Genomic DNA, 26,135 nt, shown 5'->3' with positions numbered 1-26,135 from the left:
CTAATCGTTTATTCCTCCCACTTGGAAGCGTAGATAAAGCAACTGAATGGGAGGGGCGGGGGTGTAAGAGCAAATGAAAGGCGCATGCGTCACCAGCACGTGCAGAGCAGTTTGATGGGGACTGACGTCACTTTACAACACTATCCTCTTGGGTACCCACGTTAAGTTACGAATATAGCGTATCGTACCCAACGAACGCTAGCGCTACGAACCCTATTCTAAAACTGTCTGGTGTCTGCGCTAATAATGAGAAATGGCCTGCAATCTGTTGTGGATAGAAGTCGAAGTTGTCGCCTTACGTATTCTCTTCCAATTATTGAATTGACATTTAAATGTTGAGACCTCACTTATTAAACACTGTTTATGCCACTCGCAAGCATAGGTAGGCAAGCTCACTCATGAGTCGACTTACTCCTACTCACTCAGACTCAGGTCGAGCCGGGAGTCTGAGTCTGAGTGAGTCCGGGTGATTAATATTCTGGTGAGTTTGGGTTCGAGTGAGTTCGGCTGAGACAAATTTTAGTGAGTCTGAGTCCGAGTAAGTCCGGCTGAGGAATATTTTGGTGAGTCCGAGTGAGCCCTAAGCACAAATTATATTTCGTGAGTGAGCCTGAGTTTGCTCTCATTTTTTTGCCGACCTGTGGTGATGACTACTCAACTACAGCATTATACTATCCGCCTTATGACGGCTCACATTGATACTCATTTCTATTCGCAGATACTTCAACGCACTAGCGTTCATACGCCAGCTCAATATTCATTGATCAGAGGCGTGCCTCGACGCCCCACCCCTCCGCAAAATTTTTCAAAAGACGTTCTTGATAAAAATATCTCGTGTGAGTCGTATCATTCAATAAATATGTCCTTACCGGTTTGCAATAACTGATAGCTCGTATGTGAAGGTACGAGATCAAAATGCGTATCGTAGAGCACCGATTATGCGAGATATTATCGTTTAAGTGCGTTGACATCCTGATCTAAAAAGCTAATTATACGCTAACGGACTCATGAGTCGGCTCACTTAGACTCACTCAGACTCATATCGAGCCGTGAGTCAGAGTCTGAGTGAGTCCAAGTGAGTAATACTTAGGTGAGTTTGAGTCAGAGTGAGTGCGGTTGAGAAAACTTTTAGTGAGTCTGAGTCCGAGTGAGCCCTAAGGGCAAAATATATTACATGAGTGAGTCTGAGTAAGCTCTACATTTTTTGCCGACCTATGCTCGCAAGCGACACAGTTAAACGATAAGTCCTCTAACTTCACGGATTAACTTGCTAAAAGTATTCCTTTATTCTTGGAACTGTTAATGAATGGAACAACCGCATCACGGAAGTCCTCACTAATTATCGCATTGTATAATACGCTATATTCTAATTACTGTAAATAGCAATTCGGATTATACTTTTGTACATTGCATTGCCCTTATTGATTTATTGTATCTTGATTGTTTCATGCCTGTACATTTTGTAATCCACTGTTCCCACCTTGCGATGATCTTTTGCATGAAGGATCACAGTATCTATAAATAAATTAACAACAGGGAGCATTGGCGTATTAAAGAGAGAGAAATAGCGTGAGAAAAGAGAGATTCATTTGATGAGTTTTCCAGTTTACTGCCCAACATTAGGGGTGAAAGAAATGGCTCGAAAAGAGGTTCGTATATGTAGATCAGCGCCTATAGTAGTAAAAACACACCAAAACTTAAGACATGCTGAGAGGAGAGTGAATGTGAAATAAGGATGGTAAGAAGATCATTCTAAAAGTGTGTCCTGTTTGCCACCCTATACACTGATAAAGGTATAAAGGAAGGCACCGATCACACAGAGACCTCCGTAGACATGCGCGTGCGAGGGTATGTCTCAAGCATTTTTCTGCGTGCATTTAATGGAGCGTCGTCGTCGAAAGAAAGGTAGACCGAATAAGGGCAATTTGCCGCCGGTTGGAGCCAAACCCACACGTTTGTGACTGCACTCGTAATACTCCGCGTTTCTTTGATATCGTCGTCGGTTGGCTTCGTGTGGTTGGAACACGGAGCAGTGATGCTAGATATTATTTTTTCGTTGATGTATATTCTGGCACGTAGCCGCATGCCCCAAATAAAAAGTTATTTCTCCTCCTCCTTCTCCGAGTTTGTGTAAGGTCTCGGCTACGGCTCCATTTTGCTTTCAACGCGAAAAATGTTTGATGAAGCAGCGCACAAAGTACACAATCGCACACACATAAAAATGACGCAAACACAAGCGCTTGTGTTTGCGTCATTTTTTATGCGGACGTAATTTTGTCCTTCGTACGCTGCTTCATCAAATATCATAGCTCACCAAATAGTCCATCAGTAGATATTAAGAGAAAATGATTGACCTTGCTCGGACGTAGTTTGCTTGAGAATGCTCGTAAGCAAAGCCAAAACGGTTCAAACACACGCCGATTGACCACGCATGTGTGCCGTGCCTTTTCGCGCAGCGTCTTCGGACTGCACGGTGTGCATCTGGTGCCTGGAGACATTCACGCTGCTCAACACGCTTTCACTTCCGGCGGCCGTCGAGCGGCTCAGCATCTCGGGCGACAGCACATTCTTGCTGCTCGGCTGCGCTGACCAGTGCGTGCGCGTGCGCTCGCTCACCACGGGCTCGGACGTGCACTGCCTGCAAGGGTACGCAGGCCGCGTCAGCGCGATCGGCTTCGCGCGCGACAACTGCCGCTGCGTGCTGGGCACGCGCGACGGCAAGGCGTTCGTCTTCGACATCCACTCGGCGCGCCTGGTGCAGACCCTCGCTGCGCACCCGGACGCCCCCGTGGTCGCCATTCAGGTGCGTACAAGGAAGGACGTTTCGAGGAGGTTTTGTTTCTCACAAAGATACATTAGATGAGCTCTGGCGCTATAGTTTCTATAGAAATAAAAGAAAAAGCCGAAAAATAGAATGCTTGACTGCGATATACGAATGTTATTTCGTTTATCGAAGTCTACCTTTGTCTGATTATAATCCGACGTTATCCGTATCATAATAGTAATTCTTGGGGTTTTGCGTCCCAAAACCACGATATGATTGTGAGCGACGCCGTATTGGAGGGCGCCGGAAACTTCGGTCACCTGGGTTCTTTAGCGTGCACCTATATCTAAGGACACGGACCTCTAGCACTTTGCCTCCATCGAAATGCGGCCGGAATTCGATCCCGTGGGTCAGCGGTCAAGACCCATGACGACTAGAACACCTATGGGGGTCTTATTCTGTTTATAATAGGCCAGGTGGCTAGTTGTCGCCGCCCCGCTTCAAAGGGTATACCAATAAATACCGTCATCATAATCACCCTCCTCATGATAGTGTACGGGAGCTGCACAACGGTCGTTCGACCAGCAATAGAATAACGAGAAGAGCAGGGATTTGCCTCAGCTGGGCACACGCATTTGTGACTTTCCAGAGCAGTCATATTCACTAAATACCGCGTTATTTATGCAACCGTTCGCAGTGATTAAGCGTGATAGATAACGTGAGAAGGTAGTTCGAAGCCGCAAACTTGACTAACGTATGTAGTGACGTTGTAACGCTTGGCTCAAAGTCAAAAAATGCATCGTAGACATTCTCGCTGACTGCTTCGCAGTCAGCGAGAATGTCTACGCTAAGCCGTGGGATCTGCCGAATTTTTTGTCAGAGCTTTATATACAGACACATTTAGGTGGAACCACTTAGGGCCAGCGCTCGCGCTCGCGTGCGAGGCTTCTAGTGGACCGGAAAGCGCCCCTCTATTTCTTCCACTGGCGATTAATGCGCAAGCCATGACGAAGAATGCGAGAAAACATACGGTGTCGGTGCAACACATCTAAACTTTCGTCTGTGTCTCCGTTTTTGGACTCGGGAATAATTTCGAGGCGTATCGCGGCGCTAAAGCGGGCATGCTACGTGGTATTTTCATGTACTTCACGGGCATCTGCAGTAAGCAGAAAAACACTGATCATTAATAGGTAAAATACTCGAAACTGTCTAATCGGACGTTGCGAACCGATCCGCAACTTTCCAATTGGAATAATTTGTTGCCCAGCTTCGTTGCTTCAAAAGTTGGTTAATTGGTGTTACCTGATTAAGCAGTTAGGCAGAAAACAACAAAATTACATCATCTCCCGCTAAAGGGGACCATGAGGCGATGCGAAGCAGCGCTTCGGCATGTCGAGCCCGCGTTTCATAGAGGGTGGGAATAGGGGGAGAGGGGAGAGGAGTGGAGAGGGGGAGTGGAGAGGAGATGTGGGGAGAGGGTTTGCGCATGCGCAGTAAGGGCGGTCACGCCGCACACCACCACCACCACCACCGGATTGAACTCCGCCATAAGATGCTTCGCATCTAAAAATAGTGTGACTTACTCCATGCAATGGTCAGCAATATGCATTTTGTCGCGTCGTCATTGAGTGCGTCGCCATATTTTTGACCTCTGGCTAAAGTTAGCTGGGGCTCCCTGTATGCGCTCACCCTTTGTCGGTCTCTTTCTCCTGTCACTTTCAGGCTCAAAGTAGGGACACGTTTTTAATCACGGCGGCTGGCAACAAGATCGTAGTGTGGAACTTCTACCTGAAGAAGAGCGAGATGTGCCACCCTCAGCCAAAGTCCAAGAAGGTGGACGTGCACAAGGACCCCGTGTCTTGCGTAGCTCTCTCCAGGGACGGAAGCGTAGCTGTCACTGGTACGCTCCCCTCCTCGGGCCCAGTCCCTTTTTTTTTATGCGCAACATCCTTTTCATTGGTCCACAATGGAGAGATATTGTGGTGGTGTTTTTGAAAGAGTCTATAAGCGCAATTTTAAAAAATATACCGGTTGACTGAATTCGTTAGATTATGGCACTGCTGCAGCCAAGTATTTAAAACAGAGCTCTGCAATGTGGGTTATTTTTTATTATCATTTTCAAAGCAACTTGAGATAACCCTTATTTTCCCAGAGGGGAAAATAATATTATGCCTCTGCCTTGTAAACTATATATACACAAATTTGACAAATTGCAAACTGTAGATACACAAAATATACACAAAGTGCATTGGTTACTGCCTAAAATAGGAATGCGATTAAGAAGTTTAATGAGGACTGTAGGAAACCACTACATGACTTGCATGAAGGCTCCCTAGTGAGGACTTTATGCGATGCGTGGTGGCAATTTTAATAAATACGAGCACATGAGCATAACGTTTAAACTGATGTATCCTTCTTGTGATCTTAAATGCAATGACCAGAGCCGTAATCCATGTTTGCATGAAATAAACCAAAAGCCCTTGGCTAACTCGCGCATTTCTGTGATACTGGTGCTCCTGAAACAAGAATTAACGGCTTTTTCAACCACAATAATTATATGGCTTTCTAAACAGCACTCAAGTTTCTGTCCTCGCCTCCGTGCACTTTGACACTCTTGTGCGCTTTGTTTTGCCCGTGGATGTGCGCGATTATGTCTGGGAATCGGTAGGCGAGAGCTTCCATATACATAATAGCGGAGATTTGCTTAGGTTCGCTGCCATACTCGAAGTGGACGTTGAAGGCAATGCAAGGGACATGAAGTGTGGCACGGCGATGGATGAATGCCTACACTTCCGTACCCATCCCGTGGCAGTTCGGTTGCTCGCATTTATTTTACCGAAACTTATGAAATGCGAAACCATGCAGCGAAATGCGAGGCTGGAAAGAAGTACCATGGACTTGCGCCATGTCTGTATTGCTTCTTTCGTCATCCTGCACCACCTAACCCAGCAATGTGTATTATTAGGTCAGTCATATGTTCTCGTGCGTTTGTGCTTTGTATATGTGCACATACGTATATGTTTCCATATCAAATAATAATACCACCTAACCTCGTTATACACGCTAATGTAGCGAATGATCGGTTATAGCGTACTCAATACGAACTTTGGTCGGTCACGCTTGATTTCAGTGACATTTCTTCTTTTTGTAACCAAACCGAAAACGTGAGAGCCGCCGCGATATCGGCTATAACGAAGAAATATTTGGTTCGCGCGAGTCTCAGAAGTCTAAAGGTAGCATAAAAAGCAGAATAAATATGCAAAGACAATTAAAAACTAGATTTTTGTTTAAAATGTGGTTGTGACATAAAAAGTTTGGCTTAAAGTGTGGTTCAAAAAGCTGCGGAAATAAGCACTGCGGATGCCGCGGACATGACCAGGAGACTGAGAAGCTACTTGGAGAAGCTCCCGGCGACCGAAACTGCTGCAGTAGAAAAAGCCGTCTCGCGCATGAACACTGTGGAAAACTTGGTTCTGCGCAGTGCATGCGTTTTTGTATCCAGTATTTTTGCGAGAGCTAGACTGTCGATTTCTTGAGCCGATATTCATTGTACCGTTATAACGAATATCGGATATAAGGAGCTAACCTATGGTCCCGACGCTAGTTCGCTATGACGAGGTTAGACTGCATTAAGTTTACCACCTGCTTGGAATTTATAACCAAGAAGAATGGGCGCGTCGCAGGGTCGCGCAACGGCCAGCTCAAGGTGTGGCAGATGAGCACCGGCGAAGCGCACACGAACCTGGACGGCCACACGGCCGCCATTACCTGCCTGGCGTTCGCGCCCAATGGCCTGTTCGTTGTCTCCGGCTCCGAGGACAACACACTCCGCGTCTGGGGGCTCACGCTTGGTCTGGTCGTCTCCACGTTCAAGGTGTGTCCGCTCTTCGCGATGAGCGCCTCTTTACGTTTGTCACTGCACTGCATGGCTTCCCCTCGAGCTTCCTTGACATTCTCACTGTTGTGACCTCAGGTCTGTGACTGCATAGGGCGTTTAGTTCCAGCTCTCCTTCGAACAAATGATTACCTCTCGCGCATGCGCTATTGCTCGATCTTGTTTGTAGATTTTATTCTCATTAGCTGCGCTCCCCGTGGTTACTCGACTTAGGTAAACGTACTCATCCACAGTTTTAAAAGGCCGAGTACTTCGGTGTAAACGCAGAGAAGCTTGGAGTTTGTTTGCTCGTTTTAATCCTAAAGTGCAAATCACAAACGAAGGAAATTGAAAATGTAAAAAAAAAAATGCATGGTCGCTTGCAGTGGTTATAATTTCTCTAAGGGGGATGTAGGGCAAAATCGACTAAAAATGCACCTTTTTAGTTTTAACACCAAAATATGCCAGCAATCTTGTCAAGTGTATCCTCCAAATGGTACTTTCAGACGCGCAACGGAAGATGTTTCAAAATGGCGCCAAACGTGCCTGCCCCCCTGACTCCGCCTAATCGCCGCGCAAGCTTGTGTTATGCGTTGTGGCGTTTTCTGTGTCATATACGCACGTCTAAATGTACTTACATATATAAACATCTGGAGTAATAGTATATCTGCCTAAGTGAATGACTTCAGTAGTTCAGAACGGTGGCATAAGGGGCCATGATAGTCGCGGGAGTTCGCTCGCGAACATTTGTTTACGTCCGCATTCCCGCCGTCACCGTGCCCGCGTTCGTACCAGGGTAGCTTGTGCGTGCTACATTTCTTTACCTTTTTGGAAGGCTCCTAGTTGCGGCCTGTTTCACAAACGCAATGCGAGCGGAAAAAATGCATTGGTTTTCGCCGAATCCGTGCAAGAAACGCAAATTCTGCGGGAACCATTATTATGCTGAGTTAAGCAGCACTGGCCACGACAGGATACGACAGGAACTTTGCCGAGAGCAAGAAAAGAAGGAAAATCAAGGCGAGCGAGCGAAAGGGCTTTGAATGGCAGGCCGAAGAGACTCATTGCGAAGATTATGCAGCCGGAGCATTTTAGTCCGACTTGCCGGAAACTCAAGATCTTTAAGTAAAGTTTTCTCAAAAGCACCACATTTGGTTACATTTGGTCACAGTTTTGACCTTTGTACCTATGAAGGATGTTTCAACAATGTCCCTTCAAAGTATAAATTTAAAAAAATGTTAAAGCATTTTTTTTAATTTGAGAATGTGCCTGACTTTCCAACCAAATTTAATATACACTCTTAATCAGGTTCCGCTTAAAGAGCTAGATATAGCCAGGAAACCGGACCTTTTTCGTCTTGTTTCCTGGATATAGCCAACATTTAACCAGGACCTGATTAAGAGTGTATAATTAGTAAACTTCACTTTCAAACAGCCTGGCGAGTTTCGTTGAGTTTATATGAAAAGTAACAAAGGTAGAGGCAGTATAGTAGCTGAGCACATTTGCTATTCATCCCCCTTAAAAAAGTAATGTAGTAGCATATCACGTACTTACATTGAATGCAACATTAGCGGCCGTTTTTTATGAATAAAGACTGTTTTAAGGTAACAGTTGGGTTTCATGCTCGTTTTCTTTTCACTTGCGCGTTTCGGAGTCCTTACTTACAATGGCTCGCTCTTAATTTCAGTACCATTTGCTACAAATATTTTATATAAAATTTTTGTAAAGAAGTTTCCTTCTTTAAAGAAAGTTATAGTAGTACACAGGGTATTTTTTATTTAGCGCAACTAAGAACGAGTGATGACTTCCGCCTCTTTATTTCTGGACGCCTGCGAAAGCTTTTATAATAAGGAAAAAATGACAACAAATAAAGACAAAACTAACTCAGTATGTGGCGGCTTACTATGAAACGTGAATTCTTCGCGTGATAAAGGTGCAGACGGAACGGTTACGCATGTACGTTCAAATCTTGCTGTGGCTTGAGGTCAGATTATTGCACGTGAGAGCTAATCGTCATAACGTCCGACACAGCACATTTGTTGGAGTCAAGGGCATGAGATAAGCAGATGAATTCAGGTTCACCACCCCGTAACTCTTTCTCTTCTTTTACCTTCGTCTTGTTTCCCTCACTCGTTCCGAGTTTTGCTAACGCAAGAAACCCCCATGAAATACAAACTCACCCAAACAGGCAACCATTAATTTCCTAGTTTCTTCCACTTCATCTACACACAAAAAAAGAAAAATCTGTACAGCATTAACCGCCCAGGCTTAGCCCACCTGATATTCGCGGGCTGTCGAAGACGACATTGCCCATTCTTTAAGCATGTTTCGATGGCGTAAACACCATCACTGGCGTAGGACACGTACTGGAAGTGCGCCTCTGTGTATGCTGTAGAGAGTGTGCCGCATTTTGGGCAGTGGTGTCCTGAACTACGAAACTCGAAGTGACTATACTGAGCTCTGGCAGCGCGAGAAGCCATCGTAAAAAAAAAAGCTAGTCTGCTCTTTATATACATGCACTGTACCGCGGGACTTGTTTTCTTTCTGTAGCAATGACAGGGCAGCTGTACTCGATCCTAAGAAACGTTTCCACAGGAGATACTGTGTAATAGGAGGGGGAGTTCATTTATTTGGTGCTGAGTTTTTCCGACAAATGCTTTTTTTTTCTGTTCAAAACAACTTTCTGCAGTACAATAATCTTGCGATGGTAGGAACGGCCTTTTACGACTCTTATCAAATCGGCTCATTTTTTTTCGCCTTGCGAATGCACGGACTTTAGTAAACTTCACATCCCTTTTCCGCTCCTGCAGCATGCGTACTTAATGTAGTATGCATACCTTGCAGTCCTAAAGATGCTGTATAGTAGATGTCTTGCGGCTAATTTCGGGAAAAGCAGCTTTATAAGTACCGGAACACTTGCAGTTGCCGTATGCAGGTACCATACTTCGCGACGCCTGCTCACGGGCAATGTTTTTTGTTCGTGTTTCCTCTCTTTATGAGCATACCACGTCACTGGTGACAGAAGGAGCGCGCACTTGCGTGGGGTAAGTCCCCTAAGCTTACGTGCGACTCATGCACAGGAGCACCAGAGCAAGATCGTGAGCGTGTTCGTGACGTCGGACAGCCGTCGCGTGCTGTCAGTGGACTCGCAGGGGATGCACCGGCTCTGGACGGCCGACAGCGCCACGCAGCTCGTCGCCTGCGCCAAGACTGCCAAGCAGGTCACGCTGCACGCCAACGTGGTCTTCACCGTCGGCGGAAAGAGCGACAACAGGTACGCCACACGCTGCACTTTAGTACGCGAGAGCATTTTATCAAAGCCTCTCGCCGCTATATCGCTCTCTTTCTCAAAGCTAACAACCCTGCTTGGTTAAACGGGATCTGAAAAACGTTTCGAGGATATAAAACGTTGTCCATCTGTAGTCAAGGCTCCCGTGTACATGTGAGCCAAAAATGATTGCACTCCATGTATATAGCCTGGATTTTACAATATCGTGTCACGAACAGGCAAAAAATCGCTTTATCTCCCCTTTGCAACGTTGTCTCAAGTAAGCACCAAGCGGGGGCCGCCGGTGCGCAATTTCTGTGGCTACGTGCTTCGTCGTGCAGGCACCGTGGCCGCAGTCTGGGTTTAGCTACGTCTGCGCACGTCTGTGCCAGAAGTAGCGGCCAGTTCGGTAAAAGAAAAAAAGACGGCGGCGAATGACCCCTGCACCATCCAACTCTACATGTGTAGCTTCTAGCGCGCTCGTGGCGACGAAATGGAAGAGAAAGCGCTCGGTCTGTAGGATAACCCCACTTATACTTGACGTATTCGGAAAAAAAATTTTGCGGCAGGAAACTTGTGAGGCAACAAAGTCCAGTACTAATGAGAACTAACAGACAATATTGTGTCTAACAAAGAAAAAAACGAGCCCTTAAAGTCACCTTCTTTCCTTCAAACAAAGTGCAGTAGTAAGCTATAATACCACTTACGGGTATTGTGGTGTCCCTTTCAGCACGCAGGGGCGTTGGGGAACGTCCTGGTTGATGGTGGTAAAGAACAGCGAAAAAAAGAAAGCAAATGCACGATAAAAAAAGCAACAACAAAAGGAATGCGTAGACGATGGAAGAGCCCGGGAGTATGGAGGTGCCCCTTTTCAATAAGCTATGTCAAAAGTTCAATGTCAACGCACAGGTCTTCTAAATATTGTTTGCTATAAGAGCAGGTGGTGATCGAGACGATCAACGCCCTCGCGAGGAATCCGTGCTCATTGTAGCGAAGATAACGGCAAATGACATCTTCGCGCAAAGATTAAATTACGACTTGTGTCGTTGTGTGTTCTTCTTGTGTACATGTACGCCCGGCGCTATTCTCTACAGAGATAATTTACCAACTAGCCCAAATTTGAACTATGCCAAAAGCCTAATGCCGTGATCGAAAGAGCTCCAAAAGCGACATGACGGGGCAATTCTTCGTCCTAATCTCTCCTCGATGTAAGCGGGCTCAGGAGAAAGGAATTAGAAATTTTGGCGATTAAATAAATTTACTGTCCATCCTTGTGCTCAGTGCAGCATTTGACGCCCGAAGTAGCACAATAGATGCGGCGCTTGAGGTATCGGTTATGTGACGTGGTAGGCCGTGCAATAACGATATCATGCGGCGATTTAATAGCGGATTTTTTTCCTCCGATTATTGTATCTTTCATGGCTTATCTGGCGATCTGGCAAAATGAGCTGAGATAAACAAGTTATTACTGCACATTGAGGCGACAGGAGGTCAATTCTAACGTCAGATAATCTGTACTTTTTACGCAATATTCAATACCTATATTTCTGCCCAGGCAAACAGTACGCACTGTGTACATACGAGTACACTTACCCCGTTTTGGCTTATAGCGCGTACTATTTTGTTTGTTTCTTGGTTGAGTGATTTACTTGTTTATTTTTTTTTAAGTCCTCGAAGTGGGCTTAATGACGCGTAAAACAGAAAACAAAAGAAGGAAAACATAAAACACCGTTGAATGTCTCCACACATGATGAATGGGGTCGCGTAATGAAGTTCCTTAAGTTAATCCTTTTTTTTATTCTTTCTTGAAATGAAGTTGCACCCCGTTCACATAACGTTTATTTCACCGCGCTTCTTAGCATAAGCACGCGCCTGCATGCACTCGACAGCAGACCGCACAGTATTATTCTCCTTTACCTCCTTTCGTGCCCTTAAAGGATACATCGTGCACCCATGTGTTCGTACAGACTCCGCCGAGAAATTGTTTGGAGACAGCGTGCGTTTGGGCCGAACAGGTACGCCGTCAAGCCGTGCAGTGGAGGCCGTTGTTGCTTATATGCCTCCAAAGTGTAACAGGAACAGTTACGCTCACTCTGTATGCTGAACTGCAGGGTCAGGTGCGTGCGTGCGTAGAGCCGTGAAATAAACCGCATAGTACAGACCTTGTCGTTCGTGGACGAGACCCAAGGTCTCTCGTCCAAGGTCTCTTTTGAGAGAGACAAGGTCTCTTTTGAGAGGGACTATACGTGCAGATAATATAGATGCGAAGTTTCGTCTCTTTTGTTGCACGCTACCCTTTGGGAATGAAGCCAACGACATATCTTCAGCGAGCTCGACATATCGTATTTTCGGGGAAATGTTAAGCATTCGAAAAATTCGAGGTCGCTTGAAGTTCAACGAATGAAAAGGCAGAACGTGTGTTTTGGAAACGGCGCTAATTATTCGCTCAGGCAATCTTTTATTGCAAATTTGTCGGCCGTTCGAAAACAAAAATGACGAATGATAGACAGATTTTCTGGAGGTGATGAATTGTGTTCTCTACATGCACGCCCGGCCGTGCCGTTCTGCTGTTGAGCAAAAGGTAGTGGGTTCGAATCGGCGCCGCTGTGTTTTTTTACTTCGATGAAGATAATATGCGATGGTGCACGTCTACTGAGATGTTAACACCATAAATAATTAAAATTTATTCACTACGGCTGCGCGACGCAAATCCACGTTCACTGTCACTAAATATTCTCCCACGTGGAATTTACAGTATTCACGCGATACGCGCTGCGTATTGTTCTACACGCTATAAACGGGTTCATTTCGCTACAGACTACGAAGCACGCCTGCTTGCTCGGTCGTCGGTTATTGGCTCAAGCAAGCGAAGTAACACCCCGCTTCTTAAAGTCTGCGCGTGTTGCAAAGTCCGAGAACCTACTTGCCGACGGTGTTGACTGAAGCGGGATGAACAGTTATACCGCAGTTTTACTGGCGACAACAGTAAAGCGCGCGATAAGTCATCAGTGCGTCCGTCGTTGTGGCGTGAGTAATGCGTCATTTAATCAGTATACGTAGCGGATACTGACGACACATTGAACGTCGTCTTAAAAACGTTTATGTCTTACGCGTCGCATCCACAATTTGATCATGACGCGCGCCGTATAGTGTGGGGGCTAATTTCGACCACCCGGGATTCTTTAGCATACATATAAGTCCAAGTATACACGAGCACATTTCGCCCAGTGTAGAAACGTGGTCTCAGTAGCCATGCTCGAATCCGCAACTTCAAATTCACCAGTGTGTTGCCTTAGCCAATAAGCTACCCCGCAGTGGATACATGCAATGCTCTACAGCAGTGATGCGTAAGTCATTCAGTCGTCATCGGCGTCGTGGTTGCCATGTCGTCTTCGCGTTGATATCATAGCGCATTTTTTTGGAAAGTTCACACATTGCAGCGGGGAGAGCTATGACTGATGTAGATGCGTATTTATATATTCATTGCAATAATGATGTTTCCTCGACAAATTTTCGAGACAGCAGAATCACGTTGTCGGTGTCGTAACTTTTTATTATTATTATTATTATTATTATTATTATTATTATTATTATTATTATTATTATTATTATTATTATTATTATTATTATTATTATTATTATTATTATTTCGCGCAACATCGTAAACACAGACATGTCTGTAATCTCGAGCCGTCGTATTCGTTACAACAAAAATTGTCTCTCTGTTGACGTAAGTATGCGTTAATCTTCCTTTGTTTCTTTTTTCATTCGTCGCCATTGATGTAAGAGAGAGCACGTAATCGCGCTGGCTCATTTTTCTGATTTATCTCCCTTTGAATATTTTCTCCGTAAACTGGGCAAATATTTGCATAAACGTAATTAAGAGCGCGTTTTATCAGATGGCTTAAAAGTTCTAGCGAGAAAGAAAACGACACCAGAGAACTGTAAAGCAAACGGAGATGCAAGCAACCACGCAGTCAGAAGCACTTCAATAAATTGTTTTAGAAAGGTGACAGTCCTATAAAGCTGAAACAAAATTTATGCTGTGTTAGAGTGGACTCGCTAAAGACAGCACTTCGCAATAAATGGTACAAAATTAAACTCCGTTCGTTGCCCTAACTTCGGCGCTAATTTTCGGAGAATACGAATTCGTCAGGCTGCATCGATGGCTCATTAGCATACAACACTCGTCCCCCTATATCAGAGGTCTCAAACTCACCTCAGCTAGCTGGCCGCAGTGACGAAATTTAGTCTCCCGATGGGCCGGGATATGGTGAAGGAGATTGAAACGTCGTGTTTTCTGGGGGAAGAGAGGGTTGATCAACGTGACAGATAACGTTACCCCATTTGACAGAAGGCCTTTCCCATATCTCATGTATGGGTCATTATTGAAGTGGGATTTGACGTCAGGTTTCGAGAAACATATCGATACTGATTCTCCACAATGACTGAAATCTGGACGCCGATTCTGAAATGTAGTTTTGTTCCACGGTATGTTTGATAAGTAGTGCGATAACGCTGATAAGTAGTGCGAAGTTTTTTTTTTATCTACCTGATCACCGCCATATGAGGCACGCGGGGAAAATGTCCGTTTAATTAGCGCGGATATCTTAATTAGCGAATCTTAGGTATGTACGCACTTAAACGAAAGCGTGATTGCGGAGTCTCCTTTGTAAGAATATGTCGCATGCTCGTCGTGTTTTCTGCGCCCGATTCTTTTCCGCAGCTTGAAATATTGGCCCGTGTTTGAGACGGACAGCGAAAAGACTGTGAGCCACAGCGAAGCCATACTGTGCTACACGGTCACCTACGATTGCCAAACCATTGTCACCGGATCGCAAGACATGTCGCTCAAGGTCTGGGAAGTCGCCACGGCAAAGTTAACTCAGGTAAGCGAAATATTTTATTGTTTTTTTAATAACATTTCCTTAGTTTGAAACGCCCAAAGGACTGGTCCTTTCTAACCTTTGTTACTGCCGCGTTTCGGACGACAAAAACGCACTGTATGTTATTGGCCGTGTTTTTTAGGTGCTGCATTTCTACCTAGCTGTCAAATATCCCTTTTAGGTGAATATTCTTTTTGGGAGGAAGAGGGCTGACGGGATATTTCGGGAATATATATCTTTTTTTCAAGGCTCTATTTGCATTTCTATGGCATAAAGTGCATGGTTGGTTCAATAGCAGAATAAATGAACGTCAAGCCTTCTCTCTTTAAATATTGTGCTTAAATCAAAGTTTGAATGCCTCCGCAGGAAGTCATGCATTTCACACTATTCTCATTATTTTATTAACTGTTTTCATGCAGATAATGGTCACGAAAGCTTGCTGTATATTTAGTGTGCAGCGGCTCTTTCACAATTCAACGCAATTTCTTGTTTGTCGATAAACGGTCAAACAGCCTCAAGCACGCTGCTGCGGTCAAGGACTATACTTGCAGAAACTTCAAGGCGGCGCCAATCACCGCTGGTATTCTGTCTTTTGTAGCTTACCAAACCTTAGCTTTCGGTGGCCGTGGTGGCTTTTGGCGTTCCTGAAGAGTGATTCGTCAATACATTTTCACTGGATATTCTGATATAGGAATATTCAAAATTTAAAGCTAGGGTATCTGATGGTAATTCGACTGATTTCACTGTTCGCAATAGTCCTGTGTTTGTTCCTCTTGGAATATAACAGATAACACTGACTGGAGTCTCGATATCTGAATATGGACGCAAGTGCGGACTGTTACGTATGATTCTGCATGGCGTGGAAGAGCCTTTGTTCTTGTGTTAACGTACCAGTTCCCAAGCGAAACCGCATGCGCCAGATAATCCCAGCTTAATAATTTCCAGTTATTCAGTTATAATGCCTCAAGTTTAGTCAGCCTATATATGAATTTGTTGTTACATACGGTCAATGTAGCGAATAAAAATGAAAATTTAAGGGAACGATAACTTTCACTTCAAAAGGGCGAAATATCCATCATTTGATTTAACCGCGACGGTGTCAGCAGGCAAGCTATTTCAATCTTGAATATTTCTTGGGGAAAATCATAATCATCACCAAAATTTACTGGTTGGGAGATGCGGGTGATAAGAATGAATTAACGTTCGAGCCAAAGAGAATTGTTATTTGTTATACCGTTTAATTTTTGTATATGGCAATTATTCAGTCAACTCGGTGTCTCCGTTTTCTTGAATTTTTGCTAATTGTCATAAGCGAAACGGCACTGCACACTCTTATTACCACCTAGATTCGCCACAAGGGCGAAGCAGTGAATGCGTTAGCAACAAATTGGCACGTTATGCGGAGTACGGCTATCAGCTCACTTCTTCAGCATCCAATCCGGCGCAACTCAACAAAGCGATGGCGTATAAGCAAACGCGGCCGCTGAAGCGAGTGAAGCGACCTTCGCGCTGTCTATCACTTCATCTAAAACTGAGCAGTGAGACCAGCACGTACGAAGGCATGAACCATCTACTGTGCCGCGCGATGAAAAACGGCTGGCGCGTTTCCCCTCCGCTTGATAAACGTTTGTCGGCTGCGCTTGCACGCTTTCACTGGCACATAGAACTTAAGAGGTGCTGGGCGATGTTATCGGTTCGGACTTCATATGGAACCTCACGGCGATGACGACGGTACGAACGCGCCGAGGGGGTCCATATAATTGCTATCGCAATAAAATGCACATGAATAACAGAAAAAAAATTCACAGCATATCCACGGGTGAATGATGAAGAGCTTGGGCGAAGCTCCTGAAGCAATCATGGTTACACCGTGAAATCTTCTTTGGTTTCGCCCAGCAGTAATCAAACCGATAGCCCAGTACATCATCAAAGACGTGACAAACACTGTATATATTTATACAATAAATTTTATTAATCGTAAGTGGTAGCTAGACGTGGCTTCCGTTCCTCCTTCATTGTAACGGCTCTATGGTCGGTGAAGTGATGGATCGGTGATGGGTCGTAGTGGAATGTTTGCAAAGACGAAGTAGTGGGCAGTTTGCAAAGGTGGCTTCCGTTCCCCCTTCACTATAACGGCTTTATGGTCGGTGAAGTAATGGATCGGTGATGGATCATAGTGGGATGTTTGCAAAGACGAAGTAGTGGGCAGTTTGCAAAGGATCGGTGATGGGAGGTACTGTTCGGAAGATACTGCCGGTTACGCCTTACGCCTTACGCCGGACGCGTGACAAGATTAGACTAAGAGGAGCTTCGCCCCTAAAATATCCTCACGAGCCGCGACCCCTTGCTGAGCACCTTCTATTATGCGTCGCTGTACGCGAAGTAAACACTCACCAATTTTTTCGTAATCAAGATTTACAGATAAATGCGCAAATAACAAACTAAGAAGAAAACGTATCGAGCTTGCGGTACAGCTGCCGGCCAGAGCGTTGTGGCCGTTATCGTAAGTACAGCACCTACATGCCCAGGCCTGTAGGATCCAGCTCCACTCGCAGGCAGGACGGGGACAGAACGCGGGGCTGAGGCTTCGACCCAAGGCGTTTCGGCCGTCTGGTTTTCTTCGAGCCCGGGCTTTTGAAACACGCTATTCCACTTGCCGCATCTTGAGAGCAGCGCTAGACGTGATCTGTCACTTGGCTCGTTGCGCTTAACGAGCGATCTGAGCCTGGGGCGAATGAACCCCCGGTGCTACTTTTCCGTTCTTCTCGAGAACACCGTGCGCTTGCCCGGTGGCGCCTGGCAGTACAAGGTCGTTTTTTATACTTACCTTCCAGGAGAACTGCCTCCGCGCGGATCTCATTTCAACTGTTCGGATAGTCACCTCCCTCCTATCGCATCCTTCGCAGAAACCGACAGCTCCATTCCTTCCTACCTCCCTTCGTTCTTTCTTTCGAACGTGTTATTTTTCATGCCTCATCAAACATTTAGAGAACGAGCTCCGGGCGAAAGAGAAAGTGCGACGATTCCAGAAACTACATGGGTATCTTTTTGCCGCCTGGGAAAATGGTCTGGCGTGTGTTTGTTTATCGAAAATAAACTGAAGAGTGAGAAAAAGAACAAGCTGCGTTGTGCGAATGTGAAAAGCATGCTCGAGGAAGCGCAGGTGAAAAAAAAAAACAGAGAGCAACGCAAATATCGTTCAAATTGTAGTGTCCGGTGTTGCGCGAATAGTTATTGGGTATTTGATGGTGGCGGGCGCTGCATATGGCGCAATGCAACACGAGTGCTATCATTATAACAGGGTTGGCTAAGGCAACGTTGCTTCAACTAACGAAAACACGAGTACTTTTGTATAGTATAGTCCACAGAAGCTCGCAAGATAGAAACAGCGTTTTAAAACGCAAGCGAGACGACGCCAGGCATGCGTCGTGTGCAGACAAAGAAAGAGCGCAAGAAGGACGCAGGAATTTTAAGAACCCTTAACCAGGCACCGCCGAACTCTCGTTGTAGTACGTTAGAAAACCTAAAGCGGCCCGGCAGGGAGCGTTCAGCTTCACAACAACTCTTAATAAAAAGTATCCTTTTAGTAGCTGACATAGAAGAAAATCAAATGATGGATTGTTTGTTGCCCTCTCGCAGCAGCTCTCCGCCACCAACCTTGAGCAGCTCCCGCAAAAGACATTCCTTTCCAGCCTTCTACCATCGGTTATGAGGGTACATGGGACGTTCATGTTCCCATTCCGCCTCCATTTTATATATTTTATTGCAGCTGGGTAAACTTCCACAGGTAGAATTATTCCGGGCACCATTCTTAAACTAGTTCAGCATCATTGGATCTATCTATCTATCTATCTATCTATCTATCTATCTATCTATCTATCTATCTATCTATCTATCTATCTATCTATCTATCTATCTATCTATCTATCTATCTATCTATCTATCTATCTATCTATCTATCTATCTATCTATCTATCTATCGCGCGTTGCTCGTTAATAAATTAAGTCTTTTAAGATTCTGTGCTGGGCGGAATCAAATCCGCTTCACACGAGTTTCTCACGCACATCATGCCGACACATTCTAGCTGCACCACGAATGTCCTTTTTTTATATTGCCAGTCCCAATATACGACGCACGAGAAACGTAAGAAACACTCTGGCGTAAACGTCTCCATTTCACACTTTCATTCGACATCTCCGCACACTCTCATGCCGGTTTTACGTGTCATGTGTGAAGTTTTTATGTGTGTTTATGTATGAAGGTTTTACGTGCGAAAACCACAATATGATTATGAAGCACGCCTTAGTGGAAGCTCCGGAAATCTAGACAATCTCATGTTGTTTAACGTGTATTGACATCGCACGGTATGCGGGCCTCTAGCATTTCCCCTCCATCGAAATGCGACCGCCGCGGCCGGGATCGAGCCCATGACTTTCTGGTCAGTATTCGAGCACGTAACCACTGTACCACCGCGGCGGACGGAAAGAAATACTCAAATAATGTTCAATTAACTCTTTCGTTACCACGACTTTTCAAATCGATCACCGGTGATCGATGCTTTGAATCGTCGATTTTGGCTTGTTGAATTTGTTTCTCGTGCACGTAGCACCTAGTACTGCCACTGAACTTTCAGAATCACTTTGAATTTGCCAGTTTTGGCAACATCGTGATTTTTGACAGACCTATGCGCGAACCAATGTGCGTGTGTTGTTGGGAAAATGCGCTTGGCTGGTGAACTTGAGAGAAATGCGTGCCGCTCGTGCTTATGCTTCAGTAATATCAAAGTTATGTAATCAAAAGAACTTTTGCAAGTCAAATATCAAATTATGGTGTCAGCTTCGCAATCTGAGAGTGTTGAGCGGTAATAATTGCCTGAAAATTATGCCAGCTATTCACTAGAGAGCTGTTGTTTGGAGTCGAGAAAGATTTATTCTACGAAAACTTATTTCTGAAGGTCCGCTGCATGTATAGCGTGTAGACGTGGCCTTTTCCGTCAGTTTCCAGCAGCTTCGATTTTGCGTCTATTGTTATATGAGACACAGGGCCGCATCCCGTGTCACTAGTCGCTCCTATGGCGTCGTCGTCACGCGCGCATGGGTGCACACCTGCGCCGCAAGAAACGCACACCGCTCCAAACTATCTTGCAACTGCACGTAAATTTAATGACGACGAGCTTTGAGTCTGAAGATGACAGCACCTCAGCTTCAAGCTCCGATCACGATGATGTTTTGCGTCTGCTTGGGACATCCGCAGGCATTCAGGAGTTGGTTTCATTTACGGCCTCAAGTTGTCTCCTCTGCCGCGCGTGCTTAGCTGCTGACCTTTGTGCACAATCTTAAAGCTACTCTGCTTACGTGTGAGGTCCACACGTCTCTGGGGCGCGATGTGCTGGCGCGGGCTGGAAAGCTTCTCCTCATGACAAGAAGGCGGCTGGAGCAGATCTTGGCCCCGCACTACAGAGCAGCGCGAGACGTTTTTGGACTGCGCGTGATTTCGTTCTTCTTTTTTTTCAATATCTGCAAAAAATAAGAATAAATGTGCTTGGATGCCTATATTGGAATGCCAACCTATGCGGTGGGAGGTGGCTAATGGAAGGAGATGACGCCAGAACTGGTTAAGTTTATTGCACATCTGGTTTATACAGGTGTCGTTCACATCTCTGGCATGCATAATATTGGAACACCAGCAAAAAACAAAAATTTTGTGCGAAAAGTGCTCGAGTGCACCTGTCTCGCACGAAAAACGGGTAATGCTTCACCGCATTGCACGAGCAGTGAAGCAGTGCCTTGGTTGATTTTTTTTTTTGTCTATTTTAATAGAAACATTGCTTAGAACGTTCATTATTTTTTACATCATTTCTGGGTCATTTGTCTTCAAAATGTATATTCTGAATTTTCTTTGATCTGAGTATTTTTGCATATATAGTGCCTTTTATTCCTCTGTTCATCAGCTGGCAACAAAAAGTTAGACATTCGAATTTTTATACATTCCACAATATTTTTTTGCTTTACAACTTAGATATATATTTTTAGAAAGACCATTTCATAACGCATAATTTGCTTGCTGCAATGCATGCTGGAGTACTTTTCAAACTGGCAAAAGCTTTCTTCCCGAGACACATGAAAAATAACCATTTTCTCGTGGTAAGAAAAGAGTTAATTCTCTTCAGCAACTTCACTAACACTTCAATCATAATAAGTATTTTTGCATGGTGTACATATCCTATGCCTGGCAAAGAAGCTGCACACACGAAAGAAAAGCTTGCGAGATAGTATAAGCTATCGGACCAGGGCATAGGAAGTCAAGAACACCATCGGCTTCTGCTTGATTGTGTACCGAACAATTAATTATAGCAAAACTCAGCGCGTAACATTGCAGTCCATCAGAGCACGGATGAAATAGCCTTCCCATACCTGACCCCTGCGTTCCGTGCGGCTGCAGCAAAGGTAATTGTCAGCCGGGATTTGACAAATGCGACTTCGAGTTTGGAGAAATTGTTTTTCTTTGCACGCCTCTTGCACTCCCCAACAAAACAAAAGTATGCAAGCTTAATCGCATACCTTGCAGCGACTGACACATACGGTAGCGATATGTTCCTCCGCATTCTCGAAAGTCATGATCAGCCGTAATCGAAGAAAAAGGAGTGGTCTGGCGAATGATGCTGATAAAGATATATAATGTTTTATAGCCCATATGCCCAAAGAAAGTCATAAACACCAGGTACCGAACGCCACGAAACGCCACATTTAGCCAGTCTTCGGTCAACGCGATGAATGCGTCTCGGCTGCTGATGCGTACACGATCCGCAACGCAGGTGCTGGTGGGCCACGAAGGCCCGGTGATGTGCGTCGCGGTGGCGCCGTTCCGCTGCTCGCTGGCCGTGTCCGGCTCGCAGGACTGCAACCTGATCGTGTGGGACGTGACGACAGGCAGCGACCGGTTCGTGCTGCGCGGCCACACCGAGGCTATACGGGCGGCCAAGCTGACGCTCGACGGATCGGTGGCCGTGTCCAGCTCGGATGACAACACGCTGCAGCTGTGGAACACGCAGAACGGCCACCGCGTGGCCAGCTTCGACCTGCACGCCACCGTACTCGCCGTGACCACCTCGCTGAACACGGGCCACCTGGTCGTGCAGCTGGCCAGCTCGACGCTGGTACCCATGCTGCGGCTGCTCAACAACCCGGGCAAGGGGCTCATGCTCGACCTGCCGCCCGGCACCCCCGTCGGCGACGAGCCCAAGACGCTCGGTGAGAGAGCGCGCCGCCGCCTGCCGCAGAGTGCGCGCCGGGCGCGCCGCACTAGGCTCGAGAACGTGGCGCGCGCTAAGAGCCACTGAAATGAGCGGCACGCGCTGCAACCGAGTAGGGCGACTGTTGGTGCAATTAGGAGGCAGGCTCTTGTTCACACGTAAAGTTGCGGATGTAGGTGTTAAGCTACATGTCAACTTTCTGGATTTGCTGAACGAGCAGGAGGGCCGTTCCTAATATATCGAACATTTTAATTTCCAGACGCTCATCTCGGAGGGAAATGGTTCAAGGCTAAGCAAGACCAAAAAACACACTAAATGAGTTACCGGGACTGATAGGACTCGTGCTCACTGTCGCGCCTTGTAGGGCCTGCGGGGGTCATGCGACAAGTAGTGTGAAGTGTCATGGAAAACTTCGCTTGCGAAAGCACGCAGGAATATTTTATCGCTTCCATAACTGTCACTCATGCAGGTGCTAGCCCGTAGGCTACACCTGGCTGAGTCACATCTTCACAAACTACGTATTGCTGGGACGTGCGCCCAGTAAGGCGGACTACGCGAACCTGTAGTTAGCGTTCGCAATCGAGCATAGGAGTATCCTGGGCAGCACATACACCATCTGTAGCTTCACAGTAGCGGGCGCAATCAACAATAATGTGTAAATATTTGCGCATCGTGATGCCTATAGTGTTTGCACGACTCATAACCTAAGAGGCAATACTTGATCGCCGGTCACCGGCAATTTCTGCTTCGAGGAGATGGTGTCACGAAGTCTATGTTGAGAAAGCGTGCACTATGCGTTCGATAAATCAACTGACCAAAGAAACAACGAACGTGCAGAACGAGATATCTTAATATACTAGTGCCGAGCAAGCAGTAATTGGTGCCGCCACCTTACAACGTTCGTTGGTGACCACATTTTCATAAATCCATTAACCACTGACAAAATCGAAGCATCTAACCACGTATTTGTCAGCACTTAGAGGAAACTCTTTAGCACTGGGAGAGAAAGAAAGTGAGGTGTAGAAGTCAGCCCTAATGCTATGCCTCCGAATGTGATCTGAACTCCACACTGAAGGGTTTGTTCCGTGCATCAGAGGCCAAAACGAGGTTATCGCACTGATAGAAGAACAAGCACAGACGCTTTTGTTTTCACGAATATTTATTCCCAGAACCAGTCACAGTTAGTCGAATTTGTTTCAAGCGTGTCGAGATCATTGCTTCCCCATAAATGCTATGCATTAAACTCACTGTCTCTAAAATATTGTCTCTGGTTACATTAAATCATCTGTCTGAAAGAATAACGCTACCATATGCATGAAGCTAAATTTTTGGTCATTACGAGGTGATGTTAAATGGTTTCGAAACTAGTTCTGTATTGAAAGGAAAAAGCAATTGATTTGTGCGCATTCAAAAACTGTCATTTCCTATTAAGTCCCTTTTTACAGCAAAAGAACGGTCCCAGAGTACCCTGCAACTTCGCGAACGTGCCCTCAAGGTCTCCTTTTCAGGAAGGAGTCGAGCACCTTTTTTGTGACTCGAGCTTAATTTAAGCAATCGGGTCAAAATGGCAACCTGTGAGCTCGTTCGTTAGTATAACGCTATACGCAGAGAGCGACATAAGCCATATCTGGCGAGTAGGTTGAATACGTAAGGTAAACTGCGTTTGCTGCCGACAAACTCTTCGTGTGCGAAGTGCGAAGTGACAGGGTGAATTGTCGTCGTGCAACATACAGCGCCTCGGGTTCCCCGGATCGGGTTGTTTTCGACCTAGAACGTGGCAGTAAAACTCGCTCCGGGTGGTCTGGGAAGACGAATTCCTTTCGCACAGAGCCATGAATGTCTGACAAGGCGACGCGCATGCAGTTCGTAGCGCTGCAGAAAGGCCTTGCTTTTTTCTCGGCAGTGAGGACGTTGTGCTTTTTTCTTTTTTTTACTGGATATGACTTTTGCTTCGTCTCGTCCGAATGTCCTACTCATTCAGCTGAGTTTTATTTTCAAGAGTCATGATCCTCGTCGTGAATAATAAACCAATTCTTCAGGTTTCGCTCGCGCTTGCTTTCTCCTTTCCCAAAGTTAAGAATTCCGAACTCAAAGGTCGCCGTTCTGACACGATTGTTGAAAGCAGGAGCGAATCGCACCAAAGCGGTTGACTCGTTCCGGGAAGGAGACCTCCAGGCACATTCGCTAAATGGCTGGAACTCTGTGAACGCTGTAAGGCACTATTATGTAGGCGACAGTGTTTGAGTTTGCATAATTAAGTTCGCTTCTTCTGAACAGAGGCAGTTTCGAAACCTTCTGATCCCACTTTGTAGTTTCCCGCCTTCTGCATGCATAAAAACTTTAAATAGCTAAAATTTAAACAGCGTCGGTATTCACCACGTGAAGTACACTTCTCTCACCGTGCCACGTAACGAGAACGCGCACATCGTTCTGTACAGTTTGGCTTTAGCTTACATTTCATGCACAAAAAAATAGCACGCACTACGTAGAAAACTTTTTCCACTGCATCTACTCGAGGTAAAGAGTTGCTGAGTGAAAGAAGCACAGATACTTTGAGTGAAAACAGCGCACTGCTGACATGAACTGCGTAATTAGTAGCGTGCGACTTTTATTGTACAGTTTGCACTATATCTACATATAACTACCGGTACAAACAATCTTGATTCCTTTTGCCACGGTGGGCTTATAGTATATTGCAACAATCATTTCTAAGATTCATTATTTTCCTTCTTCAATGGATACAGTCCCAGTCTAATCAAACATGGTAACGTTTTATGAATGTATTATAAGAGGTTTCGATGGGAATAGCACGAATATTCTGATATGATGTGCAGTGTGAAAATGACAAGTTCAGAAACGAATGGCGACACAACAAATTCCCACGGGGTAGAAATTTTGTGACCGAGTAACTAGCGGCCACACGCGTGTAACATGTGCTGAAACGCGGATTTTCGCGGGTGTAGGTGATTATTCCGACTGCAGATAAGCAGTCGGAATTCAGGCGAGAAAGTAAATATCTATCCACGCTGGCGTCACGCATGATGTAGTGTGGCCTTTTGCGGCCGAATTTGTAGTTAGAACGCTGCAAAGGATAAACAATAAAAGCTTATTGGACATTTAAGCTGAACATAACATTTTGCCATAGATAAAAGTGCGTGAAACACATGAAATTTGCAATACATAATCTATAGAATCGACGTTCACTTCTTTCAGACGCATAACATATTTAGAATTAAATTTTGTAGTTCCTGAAGCTCAAAACCTCCTTCCCGAAACTCCATGATTAATTTTAAAGGGGCGCTATTAGCGGCTGACTTCGGACTAGTTTTGAGCATATGGGTTTTTTTAGCGTGCACTGAAAGCACGGTACACGAGCGTCGTTGCATTCTGCGCCCACCGAAATACTGCCAATGCGGCCGGGAATCGAACCCTTGACGTTGTGTTCAGCTGCAAAAATGTGTGAACATAACTTCTCACGCATTCGTGCTGCTCGCAGCTTCACGAATGCGAGAGGCGCAGTTTATAGTGTGCGCATCGAACGCGTGAAAGGGTTGTGCTTCGAGCAGGCGTGTGTCTCGCCGGTCCAACGCTGTTAGAATGCAGTCATTACTGTGCCGCGCCGCTCGGAGACGCTCCCGAAGCACTTCGGCACAGTGCTTCGCTACGCCGCTTTTAGGTGGCGGATGTCGTATATAACAACGTGTTCGAGGCACGAAATTGTTAAGTTCATGGAGTAGCGGGCAGTCCGTCCGGTTTCTGTGCTCCATAGCCGTGGAGTCAGGGGTTCGATTCTCCGATTGGGTAACTCAGCCAAAGTTTTTTTTTCTTGATTCAACTATCCGTTTGCCCTTTTACTGACGTCAGTTCCATGACGGAAACGACGTGAGTAAATTTTTGGTGGACACCGTCACATAACAGTTTCGTGTAACAAAAAAATGTCCGCATATAAGAACGAAAAGCTTTGCGAAGTTAACCCATGGTTCAGTTCCATTACTTCTGTAGACTTGAAGAAAGCATTGACAGGTCATATAGTGGGTGAAATAAGAAGGCTACAGCAAATTAGCATCATGACCTTTAGCCCTCTATTGCAGCA

The 26,135-nt window shown here is 45.6% G+C and overlaps 1 protein-coding gene across 1 annotated transcript in view; it reads left to right on the top strand.

Annotated features, from left to right (window-relative positions):
- Positions 1-26,135, top strand: part of LOC119378552 (protein qui-1) — a 285,309-nt gene that overhangs the window by 249,928 nt on the left and 9,246 nt on the right. The window contains exons 18-23 of the mRNA XM_037647671.2: positions 2,457-2,803; positions 4,487-4,664; positions 6,448-6,638; positions 9,716-9,909; positions 14,630-14,792; positions 21,605-22,040. Of these exons, the coding sequence (XP_037503599.1) occupies positions 2,457-2,803; positions 4,487-4,664; positions 6,448-6,638; positions 9,716-9,909; positions 14,630-14,792; positions 21,605-22,040 (1,509 nt within the window). The remainder of the gene's footprint in view (positions 1-2,456; positions 2,804-4,486; positions 4,665-6,447; positions 6,639-9,715; positions 9,910-14,629; positions 14,793-21,604; positions 22,041-26,135) is intronic.

Source organism: Rhipicephalus sanguineus, chromosome 1 (assembly GCF_013339695.2).
Source record: "Rhipicephalus sanguineus isolate Rsan-2018 chromosome 1, BIME_Rsan_1.4, whole genome shotgun sequence".
Lineage (NCBI taxonomy): Eukaryota > Metazoa > Arthropoda > Arachnida > Ixodida > Ixodidae > Rhipicephalus > Rhipicephalus sanguineus.
Note: the sequence above shows the minus strand (reverse complement) of the source record. Positions and strands in the feature narration are given on the sequence as shown.